General features: G+C 49.6%; 6 protein-coding genes across 6 annotated transcripts; 2 read left to right on the top strand and 4 right to left on the bottom strand.

Moving 5' to 3' along the window:
- Positions 1–1,466: 1,466 nt before the first annotated feature.
- Positions 1,467–2,395, bottom strand: PVX_101350 (hypothetical protein, conserved; the record flags this gene model as incomplete). Its single annotated transcript, XM_001613967.1, has 1 exon — positions 1,467–2,395. The coding sequence occupies exon 1, from the start codon at positions 1,923–1,925 to the stop codon at positions 1,467–1,469; it is 459 nt and encodes a 152-aa protein (XP_001614017.1). The 5' UTR covers positions 1,926–2,395.
- A 283-nt stretch (positions 2,396–2,678) lies between these two features.
- Positions 2,679–4,390, bottom strand: PVX_101345 (hypothetical protein, conserved; the record flags this gene model as incomplete). Its single annotated transcript, XM_001613966.1, has 3 exons — positions 2,679–2,759; positions 3,039–4,094; positions 4,325–4,390. 3 exons carry the CDS (start codon positions 4,388–4,390, stop codon positions 2,679–2,681), a joined length of 1,203 nt encoding a protein of 400 aa, XP_001614016.1.
- A 1,499-nt stretch (positions 4,391–5,889) lies between these two features.
- Positions 5,890–7,773, top strand: PVX_101340 (hypothetical protein, conserved; the record flags this gene model as incomplete). Its single annotated transcript, XM_001613965.1, has 1 exon — positions 5,890–7,773. One exon carries the CDS (start codon positions 5,890–5,892, stop codon positions 7,771–7,773), a length of 1,884 nt encoding a protein of 627 aa, XP_001614015.1.
- Positions 7,774–9,554: 1,781 nt separating this feature from the next.
- On the top strand, positions 9,555–10,829 carry PVX_101335 (26S protease regulatory subunit 8, putative; the record flags this gene model as incomplete). Its single annotated transcript, XM_001613964.1, has 1 exon — positions 9,555–10,829. One exon carries the CDS (start codon positions 9,555–9,557, stop codon positions 10,827–10,829), a length of 1,275 nt encoding a protein of 424 aa, XP_001614014.1.
- Positions 10,830–11,232: 403 nt separating this feature from the next.
- Positions 11,233–11,523, bottom strand: PVX_101330 (hypothetical protein, conserved; the record flags this gene model as incomplete). Its single annotated transcript, XM_001613963.1, has 1 exon — positions 11,233–11,523. The coding sequence occupies one exon, from the start codon at positions 11,521–11,523 to the stop codon at positions 11,233–11,235; it is 291 nt and encodes a 96-aa protein (XP_001614013.1).
- A 2,382-nt stretch (positions 11,524–13,905) lies between these two features.
- On the bottom strand, positions 13,906–20,877 carry PVX_101325 (hypothetical protein, conserved; the record flags this gene model as incomplete). Its single annotated transcript, XM_001613962.1, has 1 exon — positions 13,906–20,877. The coding sequence occupies one exon, from the start codon at positions 20,875–20,877 to the stop codon at positions 13,906–13,908; it is 6,972 nt and encodes a 2,323-aa protein (XP_001614012.1).
- Positions 20,878–23,027: the final 2,150 nt, after the last annotated feature.

The following is a 23,027-nucleotide window of genomic DNA, read 5'->3' as shown; positions in this document are numbered from 1 at the left end:
TTGCTGTTCCCCTTTTTCTTTTTTGTCCCTCTTTGAAATAACCCCTTGTGTGAAACGACTAATTCGTAGCATTGTAGCGTGCATGTCTGTCCATTTGGTATAGACAACCCCTACGCACGTTCCATTTTTTTTTTTTTCTTCTTCTTCTTCTGGATGTGCGTGGAGGCGGCCAGAAAAATGGCAGTTCTGTAGGTTCATATTCAAAGCTGCGCAGATCGAACGAAAATGCGTAGGGGTGCTTACAAAACAGTTTTTCCATCAACGGTGTGGCGACTTAAAAAAGGGGATATTCACAGTGCTTTTATATCGTTATATATGCAAAGGGAACACCAGGTTGGTATCTGCTTCAACGTGGGGGACACTAAATCAGTTCAGCTGCGAATAAATTTTTTTTTCTTTTTTCATTCCTTACTCTTTCCCCCATCGATGTGTGTTATGGGTTAATGAAAAGGGCATGGCTTCCTAGATTTGTCTTAATTTATTTTTACTCACAAAAAAGTGGCGAGTAGGAATATGTTTTCACCCCATAGGGAAGTGCAAAAGGGGGAAAAAAAAAACACCACATTGTGCAGCGGTGAAATTGTTTTATAAAATTATTTATCGGGGAATGTGCATATCCTGGCCCATTTCTCCGTTATTCCTTTTTTAGCTTTATCACCCCACGTTGGGTGAACAATTCTTCATTTTGCCGCATCCCGTTCGGCATAATCGTAAATGTGAGGAATTGCGCAAATTAAGGGTAATATCAAAATCGTCATTTGGGTACGCCTCACCAAGTTGCCATTCGTGGGCGGTGTCCAATTCGCATGAACTGTTCAGGCAAACACACGGAGAAAAAAAAAAAAAAAAAAAAATGGCTCCACATTTTAGCTAGCTGAATAAACAAATGATCGCTGCTTGGCAAACCAAACTGATAGCAGTGTGCATCCTCCAAATCTGCACGAAGAACGTGTGGAACGGTTTGAGAAAGACACGTAATGCAAACTTTGAACAAATCGCTTAAAAGCAGAACTGGCTAAAAAGCTCGTTCACACCTTTAAGAAATAAAAAAATGAGAGGACACAAAAATGTGTCATTTAATCTTGAAGGGGGCGCTCCACCCAGATGAAAAATGTATGCTAATTTTGAAGCACAACGATTTTTTGCAGCTGTTTTTTTTCCATTTTTTTTTATGTTCCTTCCCCATGATGCGCCTACTTTCATTGCTTCACCTCATGCGTTATGTCCCTGATGGGGGGCTGTTTCCCCCCTTGGTCAGCACTCGAACTGGTGGAGGCATCTGAAAAGCTGAGTTTTCCCCCGGGGGGGCACGCACACGTGTGGGTCAGAAGGTATGGATCAGGCGACCGCAAGGGCGCACACGTGTGGGTCAGAAGGTATGGATCAGGCGACCGCAAGGGCGCACACAATTACACATTTGACCGTGCAATCACTCATCTGACTGAGCAACCGCTCATCTGACGAACTTACTCGGACGCGTCCTCCACCGCAGTGGGCGCGAAGTACCTCGAGCTGCATTCGTAACGCCTCAAATTTTCGCCCATCAAACTGCCACATATCAAGTGCTGAAAAATTACGTCCGACGGCTTCCTCAACGTTTCCTCCTCCCATCGAGGGAAGCCGTCATCCTTCCGACCCGCGACGGAAGAGCATATAATGTCTTCTACATATTCACCTAAGTAGTAGTTAATATCATTTTCAAAGGTGTTAAAGACGTGTTTATACTTGCCTGTTTCGTTTTCTCCTTCTCCTCCCCCCTCTCTTGCACGACGTACCACATCTTTAACTGAGTACTCATCGCATGAGAAGTTGTCTTCCCATTTTGGAAAGTCCGAAATGACGTTTTGTTCCTGCCTCCCTTGGCGCTTTGCAAACGTTTTCCTCACCTCCTTAAACGATTTCAGCAGTTTCTCTTCGACATCCATTTTGGAACACCTGCTTGGAGAGGACCCTAAATGGGGGGGTCAATTTGTGTACCCTTTCACCCCAAATGGGTATATACCTACTTCGTTTGAGCCACTTTTAATTTAAATGGGTTAAAAATTTTGCACACACTTTGTAGCAGCGGTGGACCTGGTTGGCAAGCCGCGTCAACGCTTCCCAACCATTCGTCAATTCAAAGGAGGGGACTCACAGAAAAACGCCGCAGTCGAAAAAATCATGTCACGTTGAGCGGTTAATTTTTTGAATGCCCGCATGGCGGTGTACCCATGTGTACCCGTCTACGAGGCGATCGAAATGGCCAAGTAATCGTTAGAGGAGGAACGACAGAGGGGCGACAAATCGCATACAACGCGCTTTCTCCGGGGGATAAAAAAGCGAGACAAAACGAAACATCTAAAGGGGGTATTAACCATCCCACTTTTGCCATTGAAACGATTCAAAATGTTTATGGGGTAAAAAAAAAAAAAAAAAAAAAAAAACCCACAAAGGTGTAAAAATGGGTAATAAACTTGGAAAGGGCATTAAAACGCATACGAAACTGAATGGAGAAAATTAAAACTCAAATTTGAATTTTACAAACGTGAATGGAGTGTTTAATGCACAGCACTTTCTTCCCTTTTGGAAGAGTGCTGTGTGTTGAAAGCTCGCTCACGCGCGCCCTTCCACATGCGCGCTGGTGTGCATCCGTGCGTGGAATGTAGACATATACGCACACGCACTGGGGAGGAGTCCCCTCAGGAATCCTCGTTGAACGCCGCGATGTTAAACTTCCTCGTCTTCTCGTAACCTTTGACGATGCTGATTCCGCACATGATCTGCAGGGGGGAGGGGGTGCGACGGAGGATGAGCGGAGGCAGTTGTGCAGGAGCAGCGGTGCAGAAGCAGCTCTACAGTGATGAGATAAAGCAGCTGTGTGGAAGCAGCTCTACAGTGATGAGATAAAGCAGCTGCGCAATGATGCCCGTCCACATAGGGGGGGAGGCATATCAACAGGTGAGCCCCCAAAGGGGCTGTATCAACACAAGGGACAGCTTTAATAACAGCAAACCGCATACATCCCCGCCACTCCTCTCTCTCAAGAATGCAAAACGAACCTCTGTTACGTAAACCACCACGGCCAAGTCGGGGCTACTCAAATTAACAGAATAGTTGTTCCCTATGCAGTTATCTAGCACCGTCAGGACGTCCCTCTTCATGAGAGTCTTCGTGTTCGAGCATTTGTAGATGAGGGCCCACGAAAGTTTTTTTCCCGCGGGCTGTTGGTCCTCGCTTGGCTTTGTCTCTTCCACGGCTTTGTTCTCTTCCGCAGCTTTGTTCTCTTCCGCGGCTTTGTTCTCTTCCGCAGCTTTGTTCTCCTTCGCCTGGTCCTCCTTTGCCTGGTCTTCTTTCTTCTCACCTTCCTTCTTTTCACCTTCCTTCTTATCATCCTCCTTCTCTCCTTCCTTCTTATCGCCTTCCCCCTTCTCGCCTTCCCCCTTTTCACCCTCCTTCTTTTCACCCTCCTCCGCCGACACGTTCATCAGCTTGGACAGATGACCAACGGTGAAACTCTCCTGCACGCAGGTCCCTTGGGGGAAGTTCTTCTTAACGACTGGCAGGATGGCCTTTATGAAGGGGGACAAGTGCGGCTTGCAGATGCAGTCCAGAGGAATAATTTTGCACAGGTGCCTGAGGATATACTTCTCCTTTTTGTTGTGAGCCAACACGAAGATCTGCTGCACAATGTCCGATGGGCTCTTCTCCGTAGCGTTGTTAAATTTTATGAAGGTGAAATTCTTTACGATATTTCGAAGAGGGGCGAAGCGGTTGTACTCCAAGTTTTCCTTTTCGATTTCCTCCTTCAGTTGTTTTTCCACGCGGCCGCCTTGTCCTTCCGCGGCATCGTCTGCGTCTGCGTCTGCTTGCTCCGTTGGCTTCTCCTCCGTTGGCTTCTCCCCCGTTTGTTTCTCCCCCGTTTGCTTCGTCTCCTCTGTTGACTTCTCCTCCGCCTGCTTCTCCCCCGTTGGCTTCACCTTCCCCTCATCGGCCTCACTGGGAAAGTGAACCTTCAGGAAATTCAAAAACTCCTTTATGCCCACGGTCATCCGCTTGGGGCTCAGCGTGGAGATCAGGATCCCCTTGCACTCCGCGTTCACGTTTATCTTCTGCCTCTGCGGGGGGGAGTGAAGTGGAGGAATGAAGGGGTGAAGTGAAGCGGAGGAAGCGAAAACGCTGACGCGAAAATGCGGATGTGATTGGGTGAACAAGGAGAAGTCTGCGCAGAAAATTTCCCCCCTCGTAGTTATCCCCCTCCAGGAAGACTCTCCCAGAATAACCGCCGCCCCCAGTCCACAACTACACCGCAGTTGCAAATGGGAGGGTTAAGACGATATGCCATTACCTTAGCCTGGTGTCTGCTCCCCTCAAAGATGTACTGGTTGGTCCTCTTCGTTTTTTTATACTCCATGGTGAGCTTGCAGAGGAGGGATAGGAGAAGGAGCGCGGTCAGGAATTTTATTTTGCGAAGATGAGCAACCGATTTGCTTATAACCTGGTCGGCCTGCTCACATCCAAGGTGCGTGGCTTCCTCTACTCTCGGTCTGGCTAGCTGCCTACACGGGTATATACAATTCACTCCCCTGCTGACAGCTGCACCTGCAATTTCCACAAAAAGGGAGCAAACTGCTTAGGCGTACTGACGAATGGGCACTTGCCAAACAGCGCAGAGAGAGTAGCCTGACCCACCCCTGAAGGGACAGCGATATGCAAGTGTTCTCTTCCGAATAAAGGGGAGAAGGAAACGATCCAGTGCGCGCTCGAACGGATGGACGGACGGACTCCAGTGTTATCCTTCCCCCACTTGGAAGTAACGCTATCGCCGAAGTATGCCAAAATTGTGCATCAAAAAAAACGTAATAGTGTACGGCTAGCTATGCAAAAAAAAAAAAAAAAAAAAAGTTAAAACAAAGTGGAAAAATATATACATATATTTATACATATACATATCTACGCAAACTTGTCACACGTATGCATATTACAGTTGCTACTCTGCGGTGGAGCAAAAAAACAAGTGTCACTATTGTGAGTTACATGAGAGGAGGTTAAAATTCAAGTGGGGAAAAAAAAAAAAAAAAATGACTTCACTTTTCGAAAAGAAATATACCCAAATGAGTAGTAGCCAAATGTAGAGAGCATTTGCACGTGCAGGGGTTAGTGGCGCTCTTCTATTCCTGCCCCACGTAGGTCGTGCAAGAACGCGCCACTCACTTAACTCACGATGCAACAGGAGAGAGCGTGGGGATAGCTCTGCTCAAACAACCTCTTCAACGGAACAAAATTCGCCAGCAAAAGTGAAAGCACTCTCACCGACGTTGTTGCACGTTCAGCGCATGAAAAGGTTGGGCATGAACTTTACTGCCACAATTTTATTTTAATATGATTAGCCGCATTTGCATTGTAGATATTTCCCCCCTCGTGCAACACCCCACGGGGGAGCATTTTTCATCCGCACCTGTACGGTAAAAGGAAAGGGGGAACATAACGCTCTGTGTAGGGTGTACCTGCGCATAACTCCCCTGAACGTACAAATGTGAGGGACCAAAACGGATTTTTTTTTTATGTCCACTTGGGGAATATTTTTTGAAGAGAACAACTGCTCTCCCAACATTTCGTGCCGCCATTTTCTGGGCACCTACATGAGCAATAAACCCTCCGGCAGCTCTCCAAGAGGACGCCTTTCTTTAGAGGGTCTCTCAGATACGCGTCGGACTTCCGCGGAAAGGCCGCACGTGATTGTGTCGCTACCTCCACATGGGTGAAAAAAAAAAAAAAAAAAAAAAAAATGTGGAAGACCGTCCATTTTGACCGCCACCACGGGGGGGGATAAATGCAAATTACATCGTTTCACATTATAGCGCTCCACATTATACCGCCCCACATTGCACCGCTCCACGTGGACTCCCCCAAATGAACAGGCACATTGTGCGCCTGCTCGTGGGCGGCAAACTGATGGAGAAGAAAAACATCGACAAGCAAATAATCCAGCGCAACTTGCAGCACGTCATCCTACATTTCGATCGGTACAGCCAAGAAACGGGCGTCGCTGCATTGCTCAAAAAAATCATCCCCTATACGAAGAACACCTTTCTGGGGAGCGTCCACTTGAAATTTTTATATACCCATGTCGTTGAGCCGCTACTAAAGGAGGGGAACATCGACGCCGAATGTTTGCCAAACCTCGTTCATACATTTAAGAGAAGTGAAGAGTGTAACTACATGGTGAAAGAATTGAATGACCACATCGTTTATGCCATTCGAGGAGGAAAAATCTCTCTGCAGAATGACCTAAACAACTGGGTTAGTGTTGTGCAGGTGTTTTCCGCCAAACGGAGAGGCATCAATTTTGTGCCGCTGCTCAGGCACCTTCTGCTGAACGATAGCTTTGCAGCTTCGCAAAGAGGGGGTACACATCATGTTAAGTCGAGTGAACCTCGCAATGTAGACGCACATATCCCAAATGACGCACACATTCAGCAGAGCAGCCTCGATCAGTGCCAAGTGTTCCCTCCCATTTCTTCCCGTGATCTCCACTACGCAACATTGGAAAGCCTCCCCCCCAGGACCTTCTGCATCCTGATGAACGTATTGTCCAAAGTTAAAATGCAGAACGAGCCAGATCCCATCTTCACATCCTTTCTGCGGGAAAAAACCATCCAAATGATGCCCCACATGAGCAACATCGACGTGTGCCAACTGGCAGAAGCCCTAACCCAACTCATGTGTGTAGATAGGGAAATTCTCTCAACACTAATAGAATCGGAAGTGCTCAAAAGGGTAACGTCCTTTGACGTTTTGCAGTTGTCCATGATATTTCACTCTCTCTCCAAATATTGGAAGGACTTAAAAAAAAAAAAACTTTTCTGCGTACTCTTCATGCGGAAGATAGAAAAATATTTGGCACTATACTCGCTACACAATCAGGAGGAGAAATATATCCTGCGCACTCGGAACAAAAACACGCTGATCGAAATAGTGCCCATGTTTTTTTTGGCCTACGTGAAAAACGCACACGCCATGTTTCCGCTCTATTCTTGTTTTTCCAAATTCGTCCTCCTGCAGTTTTCGATTTTGTCCAAGTGGCTGCGCCGCTCCCTCTCTGAAGGAAATCGCCAAAGTGGGATCCTAAATCTGCAGTTAGGAAGCAGCGGAGGAAGCCATCCTCCCAGCCTGCGCCACACCAACCAAACGCTCTCCAATTTGCTGTACGCTTTTACTGGCTACCTTTACAACATTAGCACATTGCAGTACGAGGGGGAACAAAGCAGATCATTCGACAGGCACCTCCGCTTAACCCTGGACAACATTTATCAGCTCCTCTCCCACTTCATCCTGTTTTATCGCCACAGGGAAGTGGTCACAAATGGGGCGCAATTCATTCTGCCAGTACACAAATCCCAGCTTTTAATTTTTTTGTACACCTACTGGGGTTTCCTGCTCGATTTGCACTCCCGCGGAGATGATTGCACACAGGTGAGAAAAAAAAACAATTTAGCCTTAACCGTTCAGGCAAAAGGGAACGAAAAAAAAAATACCATGCACACAGCTGACTCATTTTTTTTCATCAAATTGGAGGACGCGAGGAAGGTAAGTTTTCTCCTCGTAGTTTTGGACGACATTAACCTAAACGCATTGATGAAAGAAACGTTAGAAGAAAACAACAAATATGTGAGTCACATTTATTCGCAGGTGCTGAATGTGGCTAACAACTCGGCAGGAGTTCCCCACCGGGCAGCTCTACATTTCAGCAGACGAGTGGTGGGGCCATACACAATTTCTGAACTGTGCAGGTGAAAAGTGGTAAAAAAAAAAAACAGCGCAGCAGTGAAATGATCAAGCAAATTGGCTAGCTCCCCCGATATGAACAAACTGCTAACCTATAAAATGACGCTGGTCAAATCTGTCCTTCTTCAGAACATTAACGTGTGCACATCACGAGGGGAGATGTGCACATATGTCACCTCTGCTGTGTTTGCTCCATTTGTCTGCCACTTATTTGATAAATTTGTTTAACATTCCATCGCTTTAACTTTTTTCAAAGGGGTGTACTACTCCACGGGGTCGGTTACTTGCGTGCTGTAACTCCTCCATTTTTTTTACTTTTCTTCCCAACTCTAAGAATGCTGTTGCACACTTGGCCACGTCAACGCATGTGCCTATCGCGCTGTCCCCAACCCGAATATCACCACTTGGTGAGGAGCCTACACGTGGACGCATCAAGTTGTTCCTTTCCTCCCAATTATTATGCCAACAGCGCACACACGCGAAAAAAGAAGTGACATAAAAGGGGAGACAAATAAAATAGCGTCTCTCACCTGTTGCCTCAAAACTGTGTGCCCCTTTTTTTTTCGCCCATTCTGCCGATCATACAGAACTGAAATAGGCAGCGTGTACTTCTGTTCACATGCCGACGAGCGGGGGGGTAATAAAATATAATGCCACGTCAAAGGGGCTGAACAAATGGCACAGCATTTTTTTTTAAAAATAAACTGTCCTATCAACGCCAGTCCACCGGAAAAGGGAGCAATCCTTGGGATGCCCTTTCGCGCGAAGGTTGCGACAAGTCGGGTGTTTGGGAAAAATGAGAGAGAAAGGAAAAATAAGGAAATTTTTAAATTGCAACGTGGCAACGTGGCAAGTGTCACTCCCGTTAATTACACCCCAAATGATGCGCAACGAACGCGGGGTGCCAAGCGAAATAGCGCCTGGTCGCTCCCAACCCACGCAAGGGCGCCCTGGCGCAACTTCCGGCCATGTCACACCCGCAGAGCCCTACTGACATGAAGTACAAGGTGAACAGTCGGGGTCACACCAAATGGGGAGAAAAAAAAAAAAAAAAAAAAGAGAAGCAAAAGCAAAAGAAAAGGAAAGAAAAACCAATGCTGTGCGACGTTAGTCAATACGCAACTCCCTGGAGATGCGGTCTCCCCGACACGCGAAGGGAAAGTGCCAAAACGACCAGCAGTGCAAGTGAACAGCGCGGGCTGAAGGCGAACGACTTGGCGGATAGGAAACAGGGCATACGTGCGTGCAAAAGTGCATTCATACGTTCGTACATTTATACGTTCGTGCGTTTATACGTTCGTGCGTTTATACGTTCGTGCGTTTATACGTTCACACGTTCATACGTTCACACGTTCATACGTTCACAGTTCGCACGCTCACCATACTTTGAATGTTAAGTTGCCCTCGCGGCGCTCACACCTTTCGCGCGCGTCCCTTTTGAATCATCCTTCCCCCCGTTCCCGCGTTTTAAATTTGCATCCGCCGTTTAGTTGCATTTTCGCATTGATTTGATTATATTTTGCTATATTTTGCTATATTTTGTTATATTTTGCTACATTTCGCTACATTTTGCTATATTTCGCTATATTTCCCCCCACCTGCTTCTAATGCGCCCTTTCGCGAGGCGAGCGTGAGTTAACCCGGTACACCCGCCGTCGCCGCGTTAGCCACTCCGAGCCGATTCGTAAGGCGGCCAGTAAAGCGGCTTGCAAAGCTGCCTGCAAATTGGCAAGTAAGTCAACTTGCCGCCTTGCTCGCGAAGAACCACCCGAGCACTCGCCGGCACCCCCATGGCGGCCGTGGACATGCAGGTGCGGGCGGGCGAGCTGCCGGAGGAGCCCAAGAAGGACCTCAAGAAGGAGCCCAGCGGAGCGAGCAAGAGCGAGGAGGAAATGCAGTCGGGCATCAAAACGTATTACGAAATGAAAATTGAGGAATACGAATCGATCATAAATAAAAAGTTGCAAAACAAGAAGAGGTTGGAAGCTCAGAGAAATGAACTGAACACAAGAGTGAGGGAACTATGTGATGAGATTCAGTACCTCCTGGAAGCTGCCTCTTATGTAGGCGAAATTGTAAAACCCATGGGCAAAAACAAAGTCCTCGTAAAAATAAACCCAGAAGGAAAATACGTGGTAGACATATCCCATAGCGTAAACATAGCTCAGTGTACACCCAACACGAGAGTGGCTTTATATAATGACTCCTATAAGTTGCATAAGATCCTTCCGAGTAAGGTAGATCCCCTTGTGTCTCTGATGAAGGTAGAAAAGGTCCCGGACTCTACATACGAAATGGTTGGTGGGTTAGACCAACAAGTGAAGGAAGTGAAAGAAGTGATCGAGTTGCCTGTGAAGCATCCAGAAATTTTTGAGTCCTTAGGAATTTCACAACCGAAAGGGGTCCTCCTCTATGGCCCACCAGGAACAGGAAAGACTCTACTAGCCAGAGCGGTAGCACACCATACAGACTGCACCTTCATAAGAGTCTCAGGATCTGAGCTGGTTCAGAAGTACATCGGTGAAGGATCACGAATGGTGAGGGAGTTATTTGTCATGGCAAGGGAACATGCCCCCTCTATCATTTTTATGGATGAAATAGATTCCATTGGAAGTCAAAGGATAGAAGGAGAGCATGGAGACTCAGAAGTTCAGAGGACTATGATGGAGCTGCTAAATCAGCTGGACGGATTTGAGTCTACACAAAATATTAAAGTCATCATGTGTACCAACAGAATTGATATCCTGGATGAGGCGTTGTTAAGACCAGGAAGAATTGACCGTAAAATTGAATTCCCTAACCCTAATGTTGAAGCTCGCATGGAGATTTTAAAAATCCACAGCAGGAAGATGAACCTCATGAGGGGCATCGATATGATGAAGATTGCCACGGACATGAACAACTGCTCTGGGGCAGAGGTCAAGGCCGTGTGCACCGAGGCAGGCATGTTTGCGCTGCGCGAGAGGCGCGTCCACGTCACGCAGGAGGACTTCGAGATGGCCGTCGCCAAGGTGATGAAGCAGGACGCCGAGAAGAACTTCACCCTCAGGAAGTTGTGGAAGTAGGGAAGAAGTAGTGCAGACGTGCATACGTGCAGGCGCGGCGAAGCTGCTTGTGTCCCACCTGCTGGCACCTACCACTTGTGCGGCCGCCCCCCCCCACGTTCTACACTTCGCCGCAGCGCGCAACATTTTTTTAGTTGTTAAAGTGTTCCCTGTTGTGTACGCCCAGAGTGCGAAAAAAAAGAAAAAAAAAAAAAAAAAAAAAAAAAACCCATTTTGAATTGGCGAGACGCGCGCGTGTGCGTAGTTTCATAATTAAAGGGTCGCCTGCGCCGCGAGGGAAAAACATTAAAAACAAGAAAACGAATGAAAAAAAAAGTTAAAAATAAAACAGTGGTATAAAGCTAACGGTGTATTTGATCAATACGGGGGAACCTACCCCATGTGAACACGTGCATGGCACACGTCACGTATGCACATGGGTACTTCTGCCCCTTTTCGCGGCAACCGTTGTGAGGCCCACATAATTTGCCACCGTCTCGATTTTGTCTCCCTCGCTCTTCTCTTCATTTTCGCTCAAAAATTTGGAGCAGTCGTGCAACACCTGCCGATAGGTCAGGTACTCCTCCAGCACTTGGTCATTCCGGAGGACCTTTTCCCGGCCCCATCTTTTCAGTTCCCGGAGGGCGCTATCGTCCAGCTCGTTTTTCTCCCGGGCGTTCACAACGCGCAGGAAGTTCCTAAATAGCCTTCGCATATGAGTGGTCGGCCTGTCGTAAGGGAGTTCGCGGTCTGTGGTAAGCGCCTTGCCGGTCTGCGATTGCCCCACGGTGTTTCCTTTCACTGAATGTGTTCCCTCCCCCCGGGATGCAATACCCATGTGTAGGCGTACCTTTTACGCGTGCTTATCCACGTGTGGCTGTTCCTCTCTTCAAATGGATGGCTTTCCGAAGAGAGGTGGCACTTTTTCTATGGGGCAAAAGGGCTGTCCCGTTTAAGTGACGCCCTAGGGATACGCGAAAAAAGCGAACGAGAAAATTCCCCCTCAGCTGAATATTCCTTCTAGCTACTATCCTTCGTGCAACTTCTCGTTTTTCACCAGAAGGGGGGCCGCCGTTTGGCGATCGCTTGGCGCTCACTTGGCAGGTGGGCCTTCTCCCATTTGGAGGGAAAAAAATGAAGCAAAGTGAAGCAGCCTAAAATGGAGCAGCCTAATTTGAAGCGCTAACTTGTGCGAAATTCCGGGGGGCCAACCTGCCAACGACCGAACCGCGTTCACCACCTTCAGTGCAGGAAACTATTCACAGGGAAAAATGAGGAGAATTGCGGAGGAGCCTCAAACGGGCTTAACATGTATATGGGGGTCCACAGTTGGCCTTCTACACCCATGTGCAAGCTTCTAACACGCAACATAGGGAGGGGGAGCGGCACTTGTTTCCCCCTTTGCAGTACGCGGAATGAGCCACTCCAAAGAGCCAGCTTAAAACTTACCCCCAGATGAATGGAAAAACAATTTCTTTTGTTCCATTATTTTGTGTGTTGCTTTGTTTTATAAAGTCAATTATCATATCAAGGGAAGGGAAAAAAAAAAAAAAAAAAAAAAATGGGGAACACATAACGCGGGGGGGAAATCAATCCGCCCCGCAGGACTTCACACAACTCCTCATGCAGAGGTTCACATGGGACGTCGCGCTTTCTACACGCACAAGGACGTTCGTACACACATGTACATATGTCTAGCCATCTATGTACAGCATGCACCTGTACAAACTCACGCACGCAGCTGCGCGTGCACACACGAATGGGAGGAGGATAAAGAAAAAAAAAAAAAAAAAAAACCTTTTGCACGTTCGTCCTGACCAACGTGCACACAAGAGGAACAGGAGTGAAAAAGGATAACAAAGGGGAATATGCAAAGCGACGTAAGTAATTGCGAAAAAGTGAGCAGAAGAAGAAGGAAGAAGGGGCAGTCAATCCGAGAAATGTGCCCCCTCGTGAAGGCACGCACACAGGGCGATGCTCACCGATCTGACCGATCTGGCCGATCTAACCAATCTGACAGACACGCCTCCTCCAGCTCACCCACGCACTCAGTAAACACACAACACGCAGCGACTCTTAACAAGACGAATGGCATTTTAAAAAAAAAAAAAAGAAGAAGAAGAAGAAGAAGCTTCTGCTTGGTGTCATTCACTTGCTGCTTAACAAGAAAAATTGAAAAAAAAAAAAAAAAAAAGCCACTCCCGCGAAAACGCCAATTTGGAGGCATCACGGGGAGGTGGCGAAAAGGTGGGATGGTTAAAGGGTCAAATGGAGGTGCTCCAATGAGAGGGTGGTAAAAGATAGGGGTCCAAAGAAAGGATGGTAAAAGGAAGGGGTCCAATGAGAGGGTGGTAAAAGGAAGTTGCTCCAAGGCGGCGCGCTAAACTGTAAGAGGGGGCACTCCTCGCAGCCACGACCGGTTAACCCCGCTGAGTTGGAAACGTACGCATGAAGCATAGCGCGTCTGCACCTGCACGTAGGTACATGGGTATGCCCACGGGCATGCCAAGTCGCTCTCTCGTGCGATGTGAAAAGGGGAGAGCAGCTCCCGGGTGGGGGGTACTGCCACAGGTACTGCTTCTGCGTCAAGTTGGTTGTTTCGCCGCTTCGTCCCTTCGTCTCTTCGTGGCTTCTCACCTAACGACCACGCAAAGGCGAAGAACATTTTTCCTGCCGACGCGGGGTATGCTGCCCCTTTCTTTGGATAACCCCAGCGCGAGGTGCTCCTCCCCGGGGGGGAAAGATACCTCCCCGTTATTCACAAACGGGATACCAACTGATCTGATTCGTCTTCGTAACTTGCAGCTCCTTCTGAGTAGCAACCCCGACTGTTCGCCAATCTGCCTAACCGCCAATTCGCTGCCACCCCTCGTTCTTCGGCCCAGTCACCGGCGCGCCGCTTCCTCCCTCCCGCATTTGCCGCCTCACGCGTGCCACTCTTTCGGCCTACCGCAAAGCTATTGACGCTGCTCAGGGGAAGCTGGGCCCCCGGGTTGGTGAAGCCACAGCCTCTGTTGCTAACGCTTTGGTCATGCACGGGAAGGTAGCCACTTCCGTTTGGGACATTCCCGCTTGGGCCACTTCCGCTTGGACCATTTCAGCTTTGGCCACTCCCGCTTTGGCCACTCCCGCTTTGGCCACTCCCGCTTTGGCCACTCCCGCTTTGGCCACTCCCGCCTGGGCCACTCCCGCTTGGGCCACTCCCGCTTGGGCCACTCCCGCCTGGGCCACTCCCGCTTGGGCCACTCCCGTTCAGCTTTAAACTTCCTTCCGAGGGAGCCCCACTCGGGTGAAGGGGCTGCGGGTGATTCAGATTGGCATTTTCCAATCGGACTCCACCATCCGGCATCGCCCTCAAAGATGATATGTCCCTTTCGCCAGCGCCGTAACCTGAAGCGGACACCTCCCCTCCTGCCAATTTGCCTGAACCGTTCAGGTCATTCTGAACAACACTTTTTTCTAAGCTAGCCATAGAACTGGCATTCTTTCCACTGCTACCAAGACTGCTACCAAGACTGCTACCAAGACTGCTACCAAGATTTATGCCTGCGCTACTCCCTGGGTGCATCATCATGTTGTTCGCTAGATTTTCAATTCGATTTGTCTCTTCCTTCTGGTTTGTCTCGCCCGATGGAGCGGCTGGCGGGACCAACTGTGCTGCTGACTTCTCCTGGGTTGGCGCTCCGCTCTGCATGTCATTGGTTCCACTTCGCCCCTTCACATTGGCCATGTGGTAGCCGCTCGCACCTGCAGCTGGGGAAGCGGCCGTTCCGGCAGTGGCCCCCGCTCCGGGCGTGGAAGCCGCCGCTGCCGCTGCTGATGGCGACACCCCCCCTGCGGGGATCGACCCGTAGGGTTCATTCCTCTGGTAGCCAATGTTATACGCGTTGTAGTTAGCATATGGGTTGCTCATGTTGTTGTACGGGGGGGGGAAAGCTCCGCCCATGAAATTGGGGTACCTCTTGAACATGCCCGCCCCCGCCCCGGGGGATACTCCAGGTGCCGCTCCTGCCCCTGGTGCCGCTCCTGCCCCTGCTGCCCCTCCCCCCGCCTTGCCCATTTTGTCGTAGCCCACATTCTGGAAGTTGCTCAAATTGTAATTGTAATTCATCACGTCGTTATTCATGTAGGGGAACTTCAAACTGTAGAGGGCGCTGTACATGGGGCTGGACGGCAGGTTGCTTATTGCGCCTGTGTTCATCACGTACGGGGGGTACTTGCCCATGGGATCTATGTAGTTCACCCCGCTGTTCATCGCGCTGTTCACCCCGCTGTTCATCGCGCTGTTCACCCCGCTGTTCATCCCGCCGCTAATCCCGCCGCTAATCCCGCCGCTAATCCCGCCGCTAATCCCGCCGCTAATCCCGCCGCTCACCGAGTTCAGCATGCTCATCGGGCCGCTCATCTGGCTGCTCGACGAAGCGGCCACCCCGCTTCCACTCACCTCACTGGGTCCTTCTCCCTCCGGGTCGTTGCCACTCAGAGCTCCCTTGCTTCCGCCACTGCCGCCGGGGCCCATGCTGCTGCTGTTCAACGTGCCTGCGCTGCTTATCGTCGCCCCGTTTGCCGCCGAGCCCCCCGCAGCGCCGCCCATCATATACATGTTCCCATTGTACATGTAGTACTGGCCGTACAGCTGGGGGTTATACATGTAGGGGAAGTTGTAGCTCCCGGGGGAGCCGCCCATCTTGCCCCCCCTCATGTTAAGCAGGTTGCTCTGCATGCCATAGGCGCTGCTCATATTGGGGCTTATAAAATTATTTACATGCATACTAGGGTTAAAATATTTCGCCTCCAAATTTCCATTCTTATACAGTGGTTCTGGGTTTACCCCATGGTTTAGGGCAAAGTCTCCAAACTGAATCGCCTCATTTTTGTACTTACTGGTGGAGTGACTCCTCGTACCGTACTTGATCGACACTGCTGGCTTGGGGGTCCTCTTGGAGTAGGGGCTTTTTTTTACCCTGGTGGAGGAAGCCGCGGCTTTCTTCGCGTCCTTCACCTGGCCTACCGCTCCCAGTGGGTTGTTCGGGTCGGGCACCAACCCGGCTACTCCCGCGGGTACTCCTCCGACGGCTACTCCTCCGACTGCTGTGGCTCCCCCCCCCTCGGTGAGAATCTTCTTCTTGCGCCCTCTTTTTTTTTTCTCCGACTTTTTCTTCCGGCCCCTCTTCTGGGGGACCTTCACCACGACGCCCCCGGCGCCCAGCGCGCCAAGGGACCCATCAGCGGCCCCTCCTGCCGCTAGCGCCCCTCCTGCTGCCAGCGCCCCTCCTGCTGCCAGCGCCCCTCCCGCTGCTAGCACCACTCCTGCTACGGACGCCCCTCCAACGCTGCCAAGCAGAGCCGCATCCGTCGCCCCCCCCTTGCTAATAAGGCCATCCACACCAACAACGGCGCTTCCACTTCGCAAGTACTCCTGATTTTCCAGCCCATCCAACTCGCCCACCAGCCCGTTACCCTTCTGAGCATTCCTCGCAGCTAACCTAAACGATCTATCATTCTTCTGGTAATTATTTTTTTGTAGAGCATACGGATTGTTGGCATTCACCCCAGAGGAGTAGCTACCCCCTCCTGAGGCTGCCCCCCCTCCGTAGATGCTACCACCCTCATTCTTTTTCTTTCTCATCTTATCACTGTCAAAATTAAAGTGCTCCACCTGCTTATGCTGCCTCTTCTTGGAGATTAGCAGCGAATCACCATTCAGGTTAAAATCGGAGCAGAGCTTCTTCTGTTGCTTTAAAATTCTGCTTCTGTTTCTCCTCTCCCTGCAGATCTTATTATACCTCTCGATGATGGTCTCCCCCATCACCTTGGTCTCCGTATCCTTCAACATGTTGTAGCCTATGCTATACAGGACATCATCATCATCACACAGGAACTCGAAGCTCCCCTTCTCCTCCTTTTCCACGTAAAGCTTAAACTCTATGTTAATGGTGTCATTCAGAATCAACCAGTATTTCTCATTTTTAATTTTCCCCAGGTACCCATTATTGTAATTTATTTTTTCCGTTGTTAACATTTTTTTTAAGTTGTTACTTTCGCATAGCACTAAGTTCAGAAGCATTCTGATGATCCTCAATTTGGAGATCACGCTCAGGTCGTCCCACTCGAGAAACAGCTTTTTGCTTAACCCTTTGTTGTCTCCCAGCTCTTCGTTCTTCACTCCTTCGGTGGGCTGGCCGTCCGCCCCCCCGAGGGGCTTTCCGCTATTCGGAGACGTCGCATTCGCAGCCGTAGCGGCAGCAGCAGCAGTCGTCGCAGCAGTCGTGGTGGTGGTAACTCCCTGCTGCGGCACCAGCCCATCGAGGTGGCCGCTCCTTCCGATGGATGTCGCTTCCGCCGCCTCCGCCCCTTCCACCGCTTCTTCCCCTTCCTGGGTGTGCGTCTTCTCCGCCGGGAGTGCCTCCCCCTCGTTCGCTCTGCTTGCTTTACTTTCACCGTCCGCGACGCCCAACGAGGATCCGTCCTTTCCTTGGGGGTCCCCCGTTTGGAGGTTCCTATCCGCGTGGGACTCCTCCTCCTGGGTGGCCAGCTTATCTGATGATGACTGCTCCGCTTTGCCCTGGCTGCTCAACTTCTTTGGCGCGCCATTCGCTTCATTCGAAGGGGAGTCACGTTCGCGTCCCTCGAAGGGGTCCTCCGCGTCGATCGCCTCGTCCGCCTCCTCCGCTTCGCCCACTTCGTTATCGCTCTCATTTTCGTCTTCCTCCTCGTCGAACTCGTCCTCTTCTTCCTCCTCCTTCAAGTCCCCATTCGGGTCATCATGCGGATCATCATTCGGATCATCATTCGGATCATCATGCAAATCATCATGCACGTCGTCGTGCTCGATGGTCTCCTCGTCAAACAGCTCGTCCACCTTGACGTCCCCCTCCGCCTTGACCTTCTTCTTCTTACTCTTGTCCTTCCTGTCCTTCTTTTTATCCTTTTTTTTCTTGGAGCTGCTCCCCCCACCAGATGTGCCGCTGACTCCGCTGACTCCGCTGACACCGCCGCCCCCCCCCGACTTGCTCTTCTTCTCCCTTCTCCCCTCGAGCACGGGGAAAAGCTCATGGAAATTCACCACCCTCGCCAGGGAAGCCTGCTTGTCCTCAAAAATACGCGAAATGTATTTATACATAAAAATAGATTTAGAGTTAAAGTACCTCCCTAGAAAGAAAAATAATTTAAGAATGAAATTCCTGCCAAACTCGGTGGTTTCTTTTTTCTGGAACATCTCATCAATGTCTTTGAAGTTCCAACACATTTTGAGGACATCTTTATAAACAGTTAGGAAGAGTAACACCATCACGTAGTTGGGGTTATTAATAAAGAGGATGGACTCATCGTCTGCATAGGTGGGTAGCTTCATCTGCTTAATGTAACTTTCCTTCATCTGCCTTTTCCTCTCCCTCTCCTCCAGCACGCTTCTCCTGGCCTTCAGCGCAAACTCGTCGTCGTCGAAGTAGTTCTCTTCCGAATCTTTCTCCGACGCGTTTTCGCCTTTCACGTTGTTCTTGCCCTTCTCCTTCTCCTTGCTGCTCTTCTTCTTTTTCTTTTCCTTCTTCACGGCCTTCTTGCTCTTTCCGCCGCTCTTGCCGCTGCTCTTGCTGCTGCTCTTGCTGCTACTTTTGCTGCTGCTTTTGCTGATGCTCTTGCTGACCGTTTTGTCGCCACTTTTGTCGCCACTTTTGCCGACATCCTGCTGGCCCCCCTTGGGGTACCGCTTCTTCTTCTTGAGGCTGAAGGAGCTTCTCTTTTTCTTCTTCTTCGCCGCGCCGTCCTTCTTGGCGGCCTGCTTGGACGACGAAGACGACCGTCTCTTCGAGTCATTTTCTCGGTACTCATCGTCGTCATCGTCGTCGTCTTCATCGTCGTCATCTTCATCCTCGTCATCTTCTTCCTCTTCTTCCTCTTCCTCTTTGTCATCCCCGGCTTCTTCTCCCTGCCCCGCTTCTACACCTTCCTCCTCTTCCCCCTCCTCGTCATTCTCCGTTTCTTCCACTTCGCTCTCTCCCTCCTCATCATTCTCCGCGTCATCCACTTCGCTCTCCCCCTCCTCGGTGTCCTCCTCCTCTTCATTATACTTTGCGCTTTTGCCTTTATCCTTACCGCTGCTTTTACCGCTGCTCTTGCTGCTGCTCTTGCTCTTGCTCAATTTGGAGTCTCCCCGACGATCCTTCTTCGAGCTGCTCTTACTGCTGCTCTTCTTTTTCTTCTGATCCGAGGAACCCTTCTTCGATACGTCCTTCGGGGCATCCTTAGAGACATCCTTCGAGACTTCCTTCTTCGGGGCATCCTTCTTCGGGACGTCCTTCTTCGAGACATCCTTCTTGCTAACCGTTTCAGCTCCCCCCGACTTGCTGCTCTTGGAGAGGCTATTCTTCACCGCGTCCTTTTCGCTGACGTTTTTGTTGCCCTTTTCCTTCTCTGTTTTTTCGGACCTTTCCGCCTTCACCTTTTTCTTCCCGTCGGAGACGCCTCTACTGGCCCTGGAGCCCTCCTCCTTCGAACTGGCCGTGTGGGTACTCATCAGCTCGCCCACGTCTTCGCTGCTCTTCTTGCCTACTTTGCTGCTGCTTGACGCCAACGATGCAGCCGACGCGGCAGAAGCAGCTGAAGCAGCCGATACCGCCGGAGCCTTCTTCTCCTTCTTAACATTCTCGCCGCTAACAGTTTCCAGGTTACCGTTTTTGGAAAGACTTTTCGTGGAGCTACTTCTAAGCGCGTCACTCTTAGATGCGACATTCTTTGACGAGCTGCTTCTGATGGAGTCATTTCTCGAAAGGGAATTCTTCGAAGCGCCACCTTTGGGGGCCTCATTTTTGGACGAGCCACTTTTAGAGGAGCCACCCTTCGATGACTCACCCTTCGATTGCTCACCCTTCGATGACTCACTTTTCGATGGCTCACTTTTCGACGGAGTGCTCTTCGCCGGGGTGCTTTTCGCCGGGGTGCTTTTCGAAGGCGTGTTTTTCGAGGAGGCGCTTTTGGATGGGAGGCTCTTTGGCGGGGCGCTCTTCGAAGCGTCATTCTTCGTTGAGCCGCTCTTGGAGGGGTCACTCTTGGAGGGGTCACTTTTGGAGGAGCCCCCCTTGGAAGAGTCATTCTTTGATGAGCCGCTTTTCGAGGAGTCATTCTTCGTTGAGCCGCTCTTCGATGCGTCATTCTTCGCTGAGCCGCTTTTCGAGGAGTCATTCTTAGAGGAACCCCCCTTGCTGCTACTGTTACTGCCGGCGGGGGCCTGGCCTTTTATGCCTTCCTTCTGGGCGGATGGAGGAACGCTCGTTTTGCTCTTCTCATCCCCACCTTTGTTGGCGCTGCCGCTACTGTGGCTGGTGGAAGGGCCACCGTTACTGCTACTGCTAACATTTTTGGGCTTGCTATTCTTCGAAATTAATTTGTTGCTTACTTTAACGTCGTGCTTATCGTTAGGGAGGGGCTTCTTCTTTTTGTCCTCGCTGGGGTGGGGGGACTTATCCTTCTTGCCGTCTTCCGTGGCTCCACCGCTTCCACCTCCACCGCTTCCACCCCCACCGCTTCCACCCCCACCGCTTCCACCCCCACCGCTGGCACCTCCTCCCTTTTCACTTTTGCTCTTATTCGACTTTACGCTCTCCCTCGAGTTGGATCCCTTATGCTTCAGCGACTCGCTCGTGCTGCTTTTAAAACTTTTGACATTTTTGAGGCCTTCCTTCTTCTCGTTCGTTTTCGAGCTGTCAACTTTGGATCTGCTGTTGGAGGACGAGGCGCTTTTACTTTTGCCCTGGTCATGGCTCTTTTCGCTGCCGTGGCTGGCGTTTGTTTTTCCGCCCTGCTCGGCGCTTTTTTCGCTCTTCTTCTTGGAGGCGCTCTCCGCTCGGCTGTGATTCGCCTCGCTGGGGTTATTCCAACTACTTCCCCCGCTTCCTCCGCCGCTTCCACCGCCACTTCCGCCGCCACTCTTGTTGTCCTTATCGGGGGCACGGTCCTCCCCGCCGGCACTTTTCTTCCTCTCTAAACTGAGGGCGGTCGGCTTGCCGCCACTTTTGCTCTTCACACTTGAGTCGTTGGAGCTCCTTCTCTCTTCGCTCTTCATCTTGTTCATCGTACCTCTACACACATCCTTATTTTTTCGATTTCGCGCTTTGGTTGTCTCTTAGTTGTGCTTCCAGATGAGGGGAGCCTTTTCCAAAGAGGCGCTCTTATCCTTATATGCACAGAAAAAGTGCATAAAAAAAAAAAAAAAAAAAGCAGTTATACACAAGTGCGCAAGTGTGGCATGGAAGCACTGTGCGTGGAACTACTTCCCCTTACGTGTACCACTCGCGAATTAAAAAAAAAAAAATTTCACGTGCTTCCCTTTTGTAGGGACGTCAGTACACACGTGTATGCAATATGAGTTGTGCGTCTAGCGCGTAGGCATATATATATATATACCCCTTTATTGTAACCCCTCAATGGGTAGCCACAGCGCTTTCACCTGTTCGCTCGCATGCAAACGAATGTGCACACGAGGACATGTAAAACAAAACGCGTGCGTTTCACACTTAGAGGAGCATATCTCTGAAAAGGGATGCTCTCCGTTTGTGCATCCTTTTCTGTTAATGCGCTTCCCCCTTTTTTTTAGAAAAAAAAAAAAAAAAGTGTGCCGTTTTGTTCGTGCACAGCTCGCTCGATCGCTCACTCGATCGCTCACTCGTTTGGGTAAATCTTTTTTTTTTTAAAAAAAGAGGCGAGGGCAAACGCGGGGGGCGAAGGCGCAGCGGGGGTACGTAAGCGTGTGTATAAGCATACGCATACGTATACGTGTACGCATATGCCTATGCAAATCACGTGGGCGTATGCACGCGTGCCCGCTTGTATGCCCGCTCAACAAATTGGGCAAGTGAACAAGCGCGAGCACTCAAAAAGTCGCCTTGCCGTTAACGTCATACGCGGCATATGCACATAACAGATCCACGCATGATTAACAATTCTGTTCAAAAAAAAAAAAAAAAAAATAGGAACGCATATGATGCGTAATGTAAAAAAAAGTTCAATCGCCTGAGAGAAAAGGTGGCTTTCTTTTCCAGTGGCATGCTGATGGTACAATAGTGTTACATGTGAATGGGGGAGGATATGATATGGTACGCCCTTGGGCACGCAGGCACGATCGCGCGTTTGCATTTAGCGCTTACGTTACTCGCTTGCATTTCGCGCTTGCGTATCCCGCTTGCGTATCCCGCTTGCGTATCCCGCTTGCATATCCCGCTTGCGTATCCCGCTTGCGTGTCCCGCTTGCATATCCCGCTTGCATATCCCGCTTGCATATGCCGCTTACATTTCGCGTTCTCCGCTGCCATGCAACTGTACATATGCAGTTACCATTCAGCCACCCACGCGGGCACGAACAATCCGCACTCGAGATGCAACAAACTCGTGCGCCCCTTCAGCATATGAATGCCCTCTCCATGCGATTTTCGCGCATACGTACGGTACGTGCATGCTCGTTTACATAGTCACGACCATATTGTTGGTGACATACGTGCCGCACGCAAAAACTGGTTCGCCCAAACAAGCAGTGAATTTGAAATGAGCGCAATTTCTGTTTGCTCCTTCAAATGGTTGAAAAGGCGCGCGCGCTATTTGCATTATTTGCTGTATTGTATGCACGGCGCTATTGGTACAAACGCAGTGGAAAATTATTTAAAAAGGTCAAGTGGTAAAAATGGGAAAAAAAGGGAAAAATCGAAAGGCGCAAATGGGAATAATAACAAATGGGAAAAATAGCAAATGGGAAAAAAGGCAAATGGGAAAAAAGCAAATGGGAAAAAAAGCAAATGGCATAAGGAAAAAAAAGGCATTATCCAAAAAATAAATCATCCAAATGGCAATTTGCCCATGTGGCCATATAACGCTGTAACAAATATGACCATAAAATGGGAAAAAAAAAAAAAAAAAAAAAAAATATGAACGAGGGAAAAATGGAAAAAAAAAAAAAAAAAAAAAAAAAAAAAATATGAACCGGAAAAAAGGAAAAAAAAAAAATACTGCTTACATATGCTAGCATTAACACAAGGGCAGGGGGAAAAAAAACCTTCTTTTTGCAAGTTGGGAAAAATGGAAAAAGTTAAAAAAGTGATAAAATGATAAAAGGCAAAATGGTAAAGTCGTAAATGGCGAAGCATAAAATTATAAAACGCGAAATCGCAATCGCTGATATGAAAGAAACGCGCAAGTGGCCAGGAACGACCTGCCCAGGCGATAGGCACAAAA

Source organism: Plasmodium vivax, chromosome 14, assembly GCF_000002415.2.
Source record: "Plasmodium vivax chromosome 14, whole genome shotgun sequence".
Classification (NCBI taxonomy): domain Eukaryota; phylum Apicomplexa; class Aconoidasida; order Haemosporida; family Plasmodiidae; genus Plasmodium; species Plasmodium vivax.
Note: the sequence above shows the minus strand (reverse complement) of the source record. Positions and strands in the feature narration are given on the sequence as shown.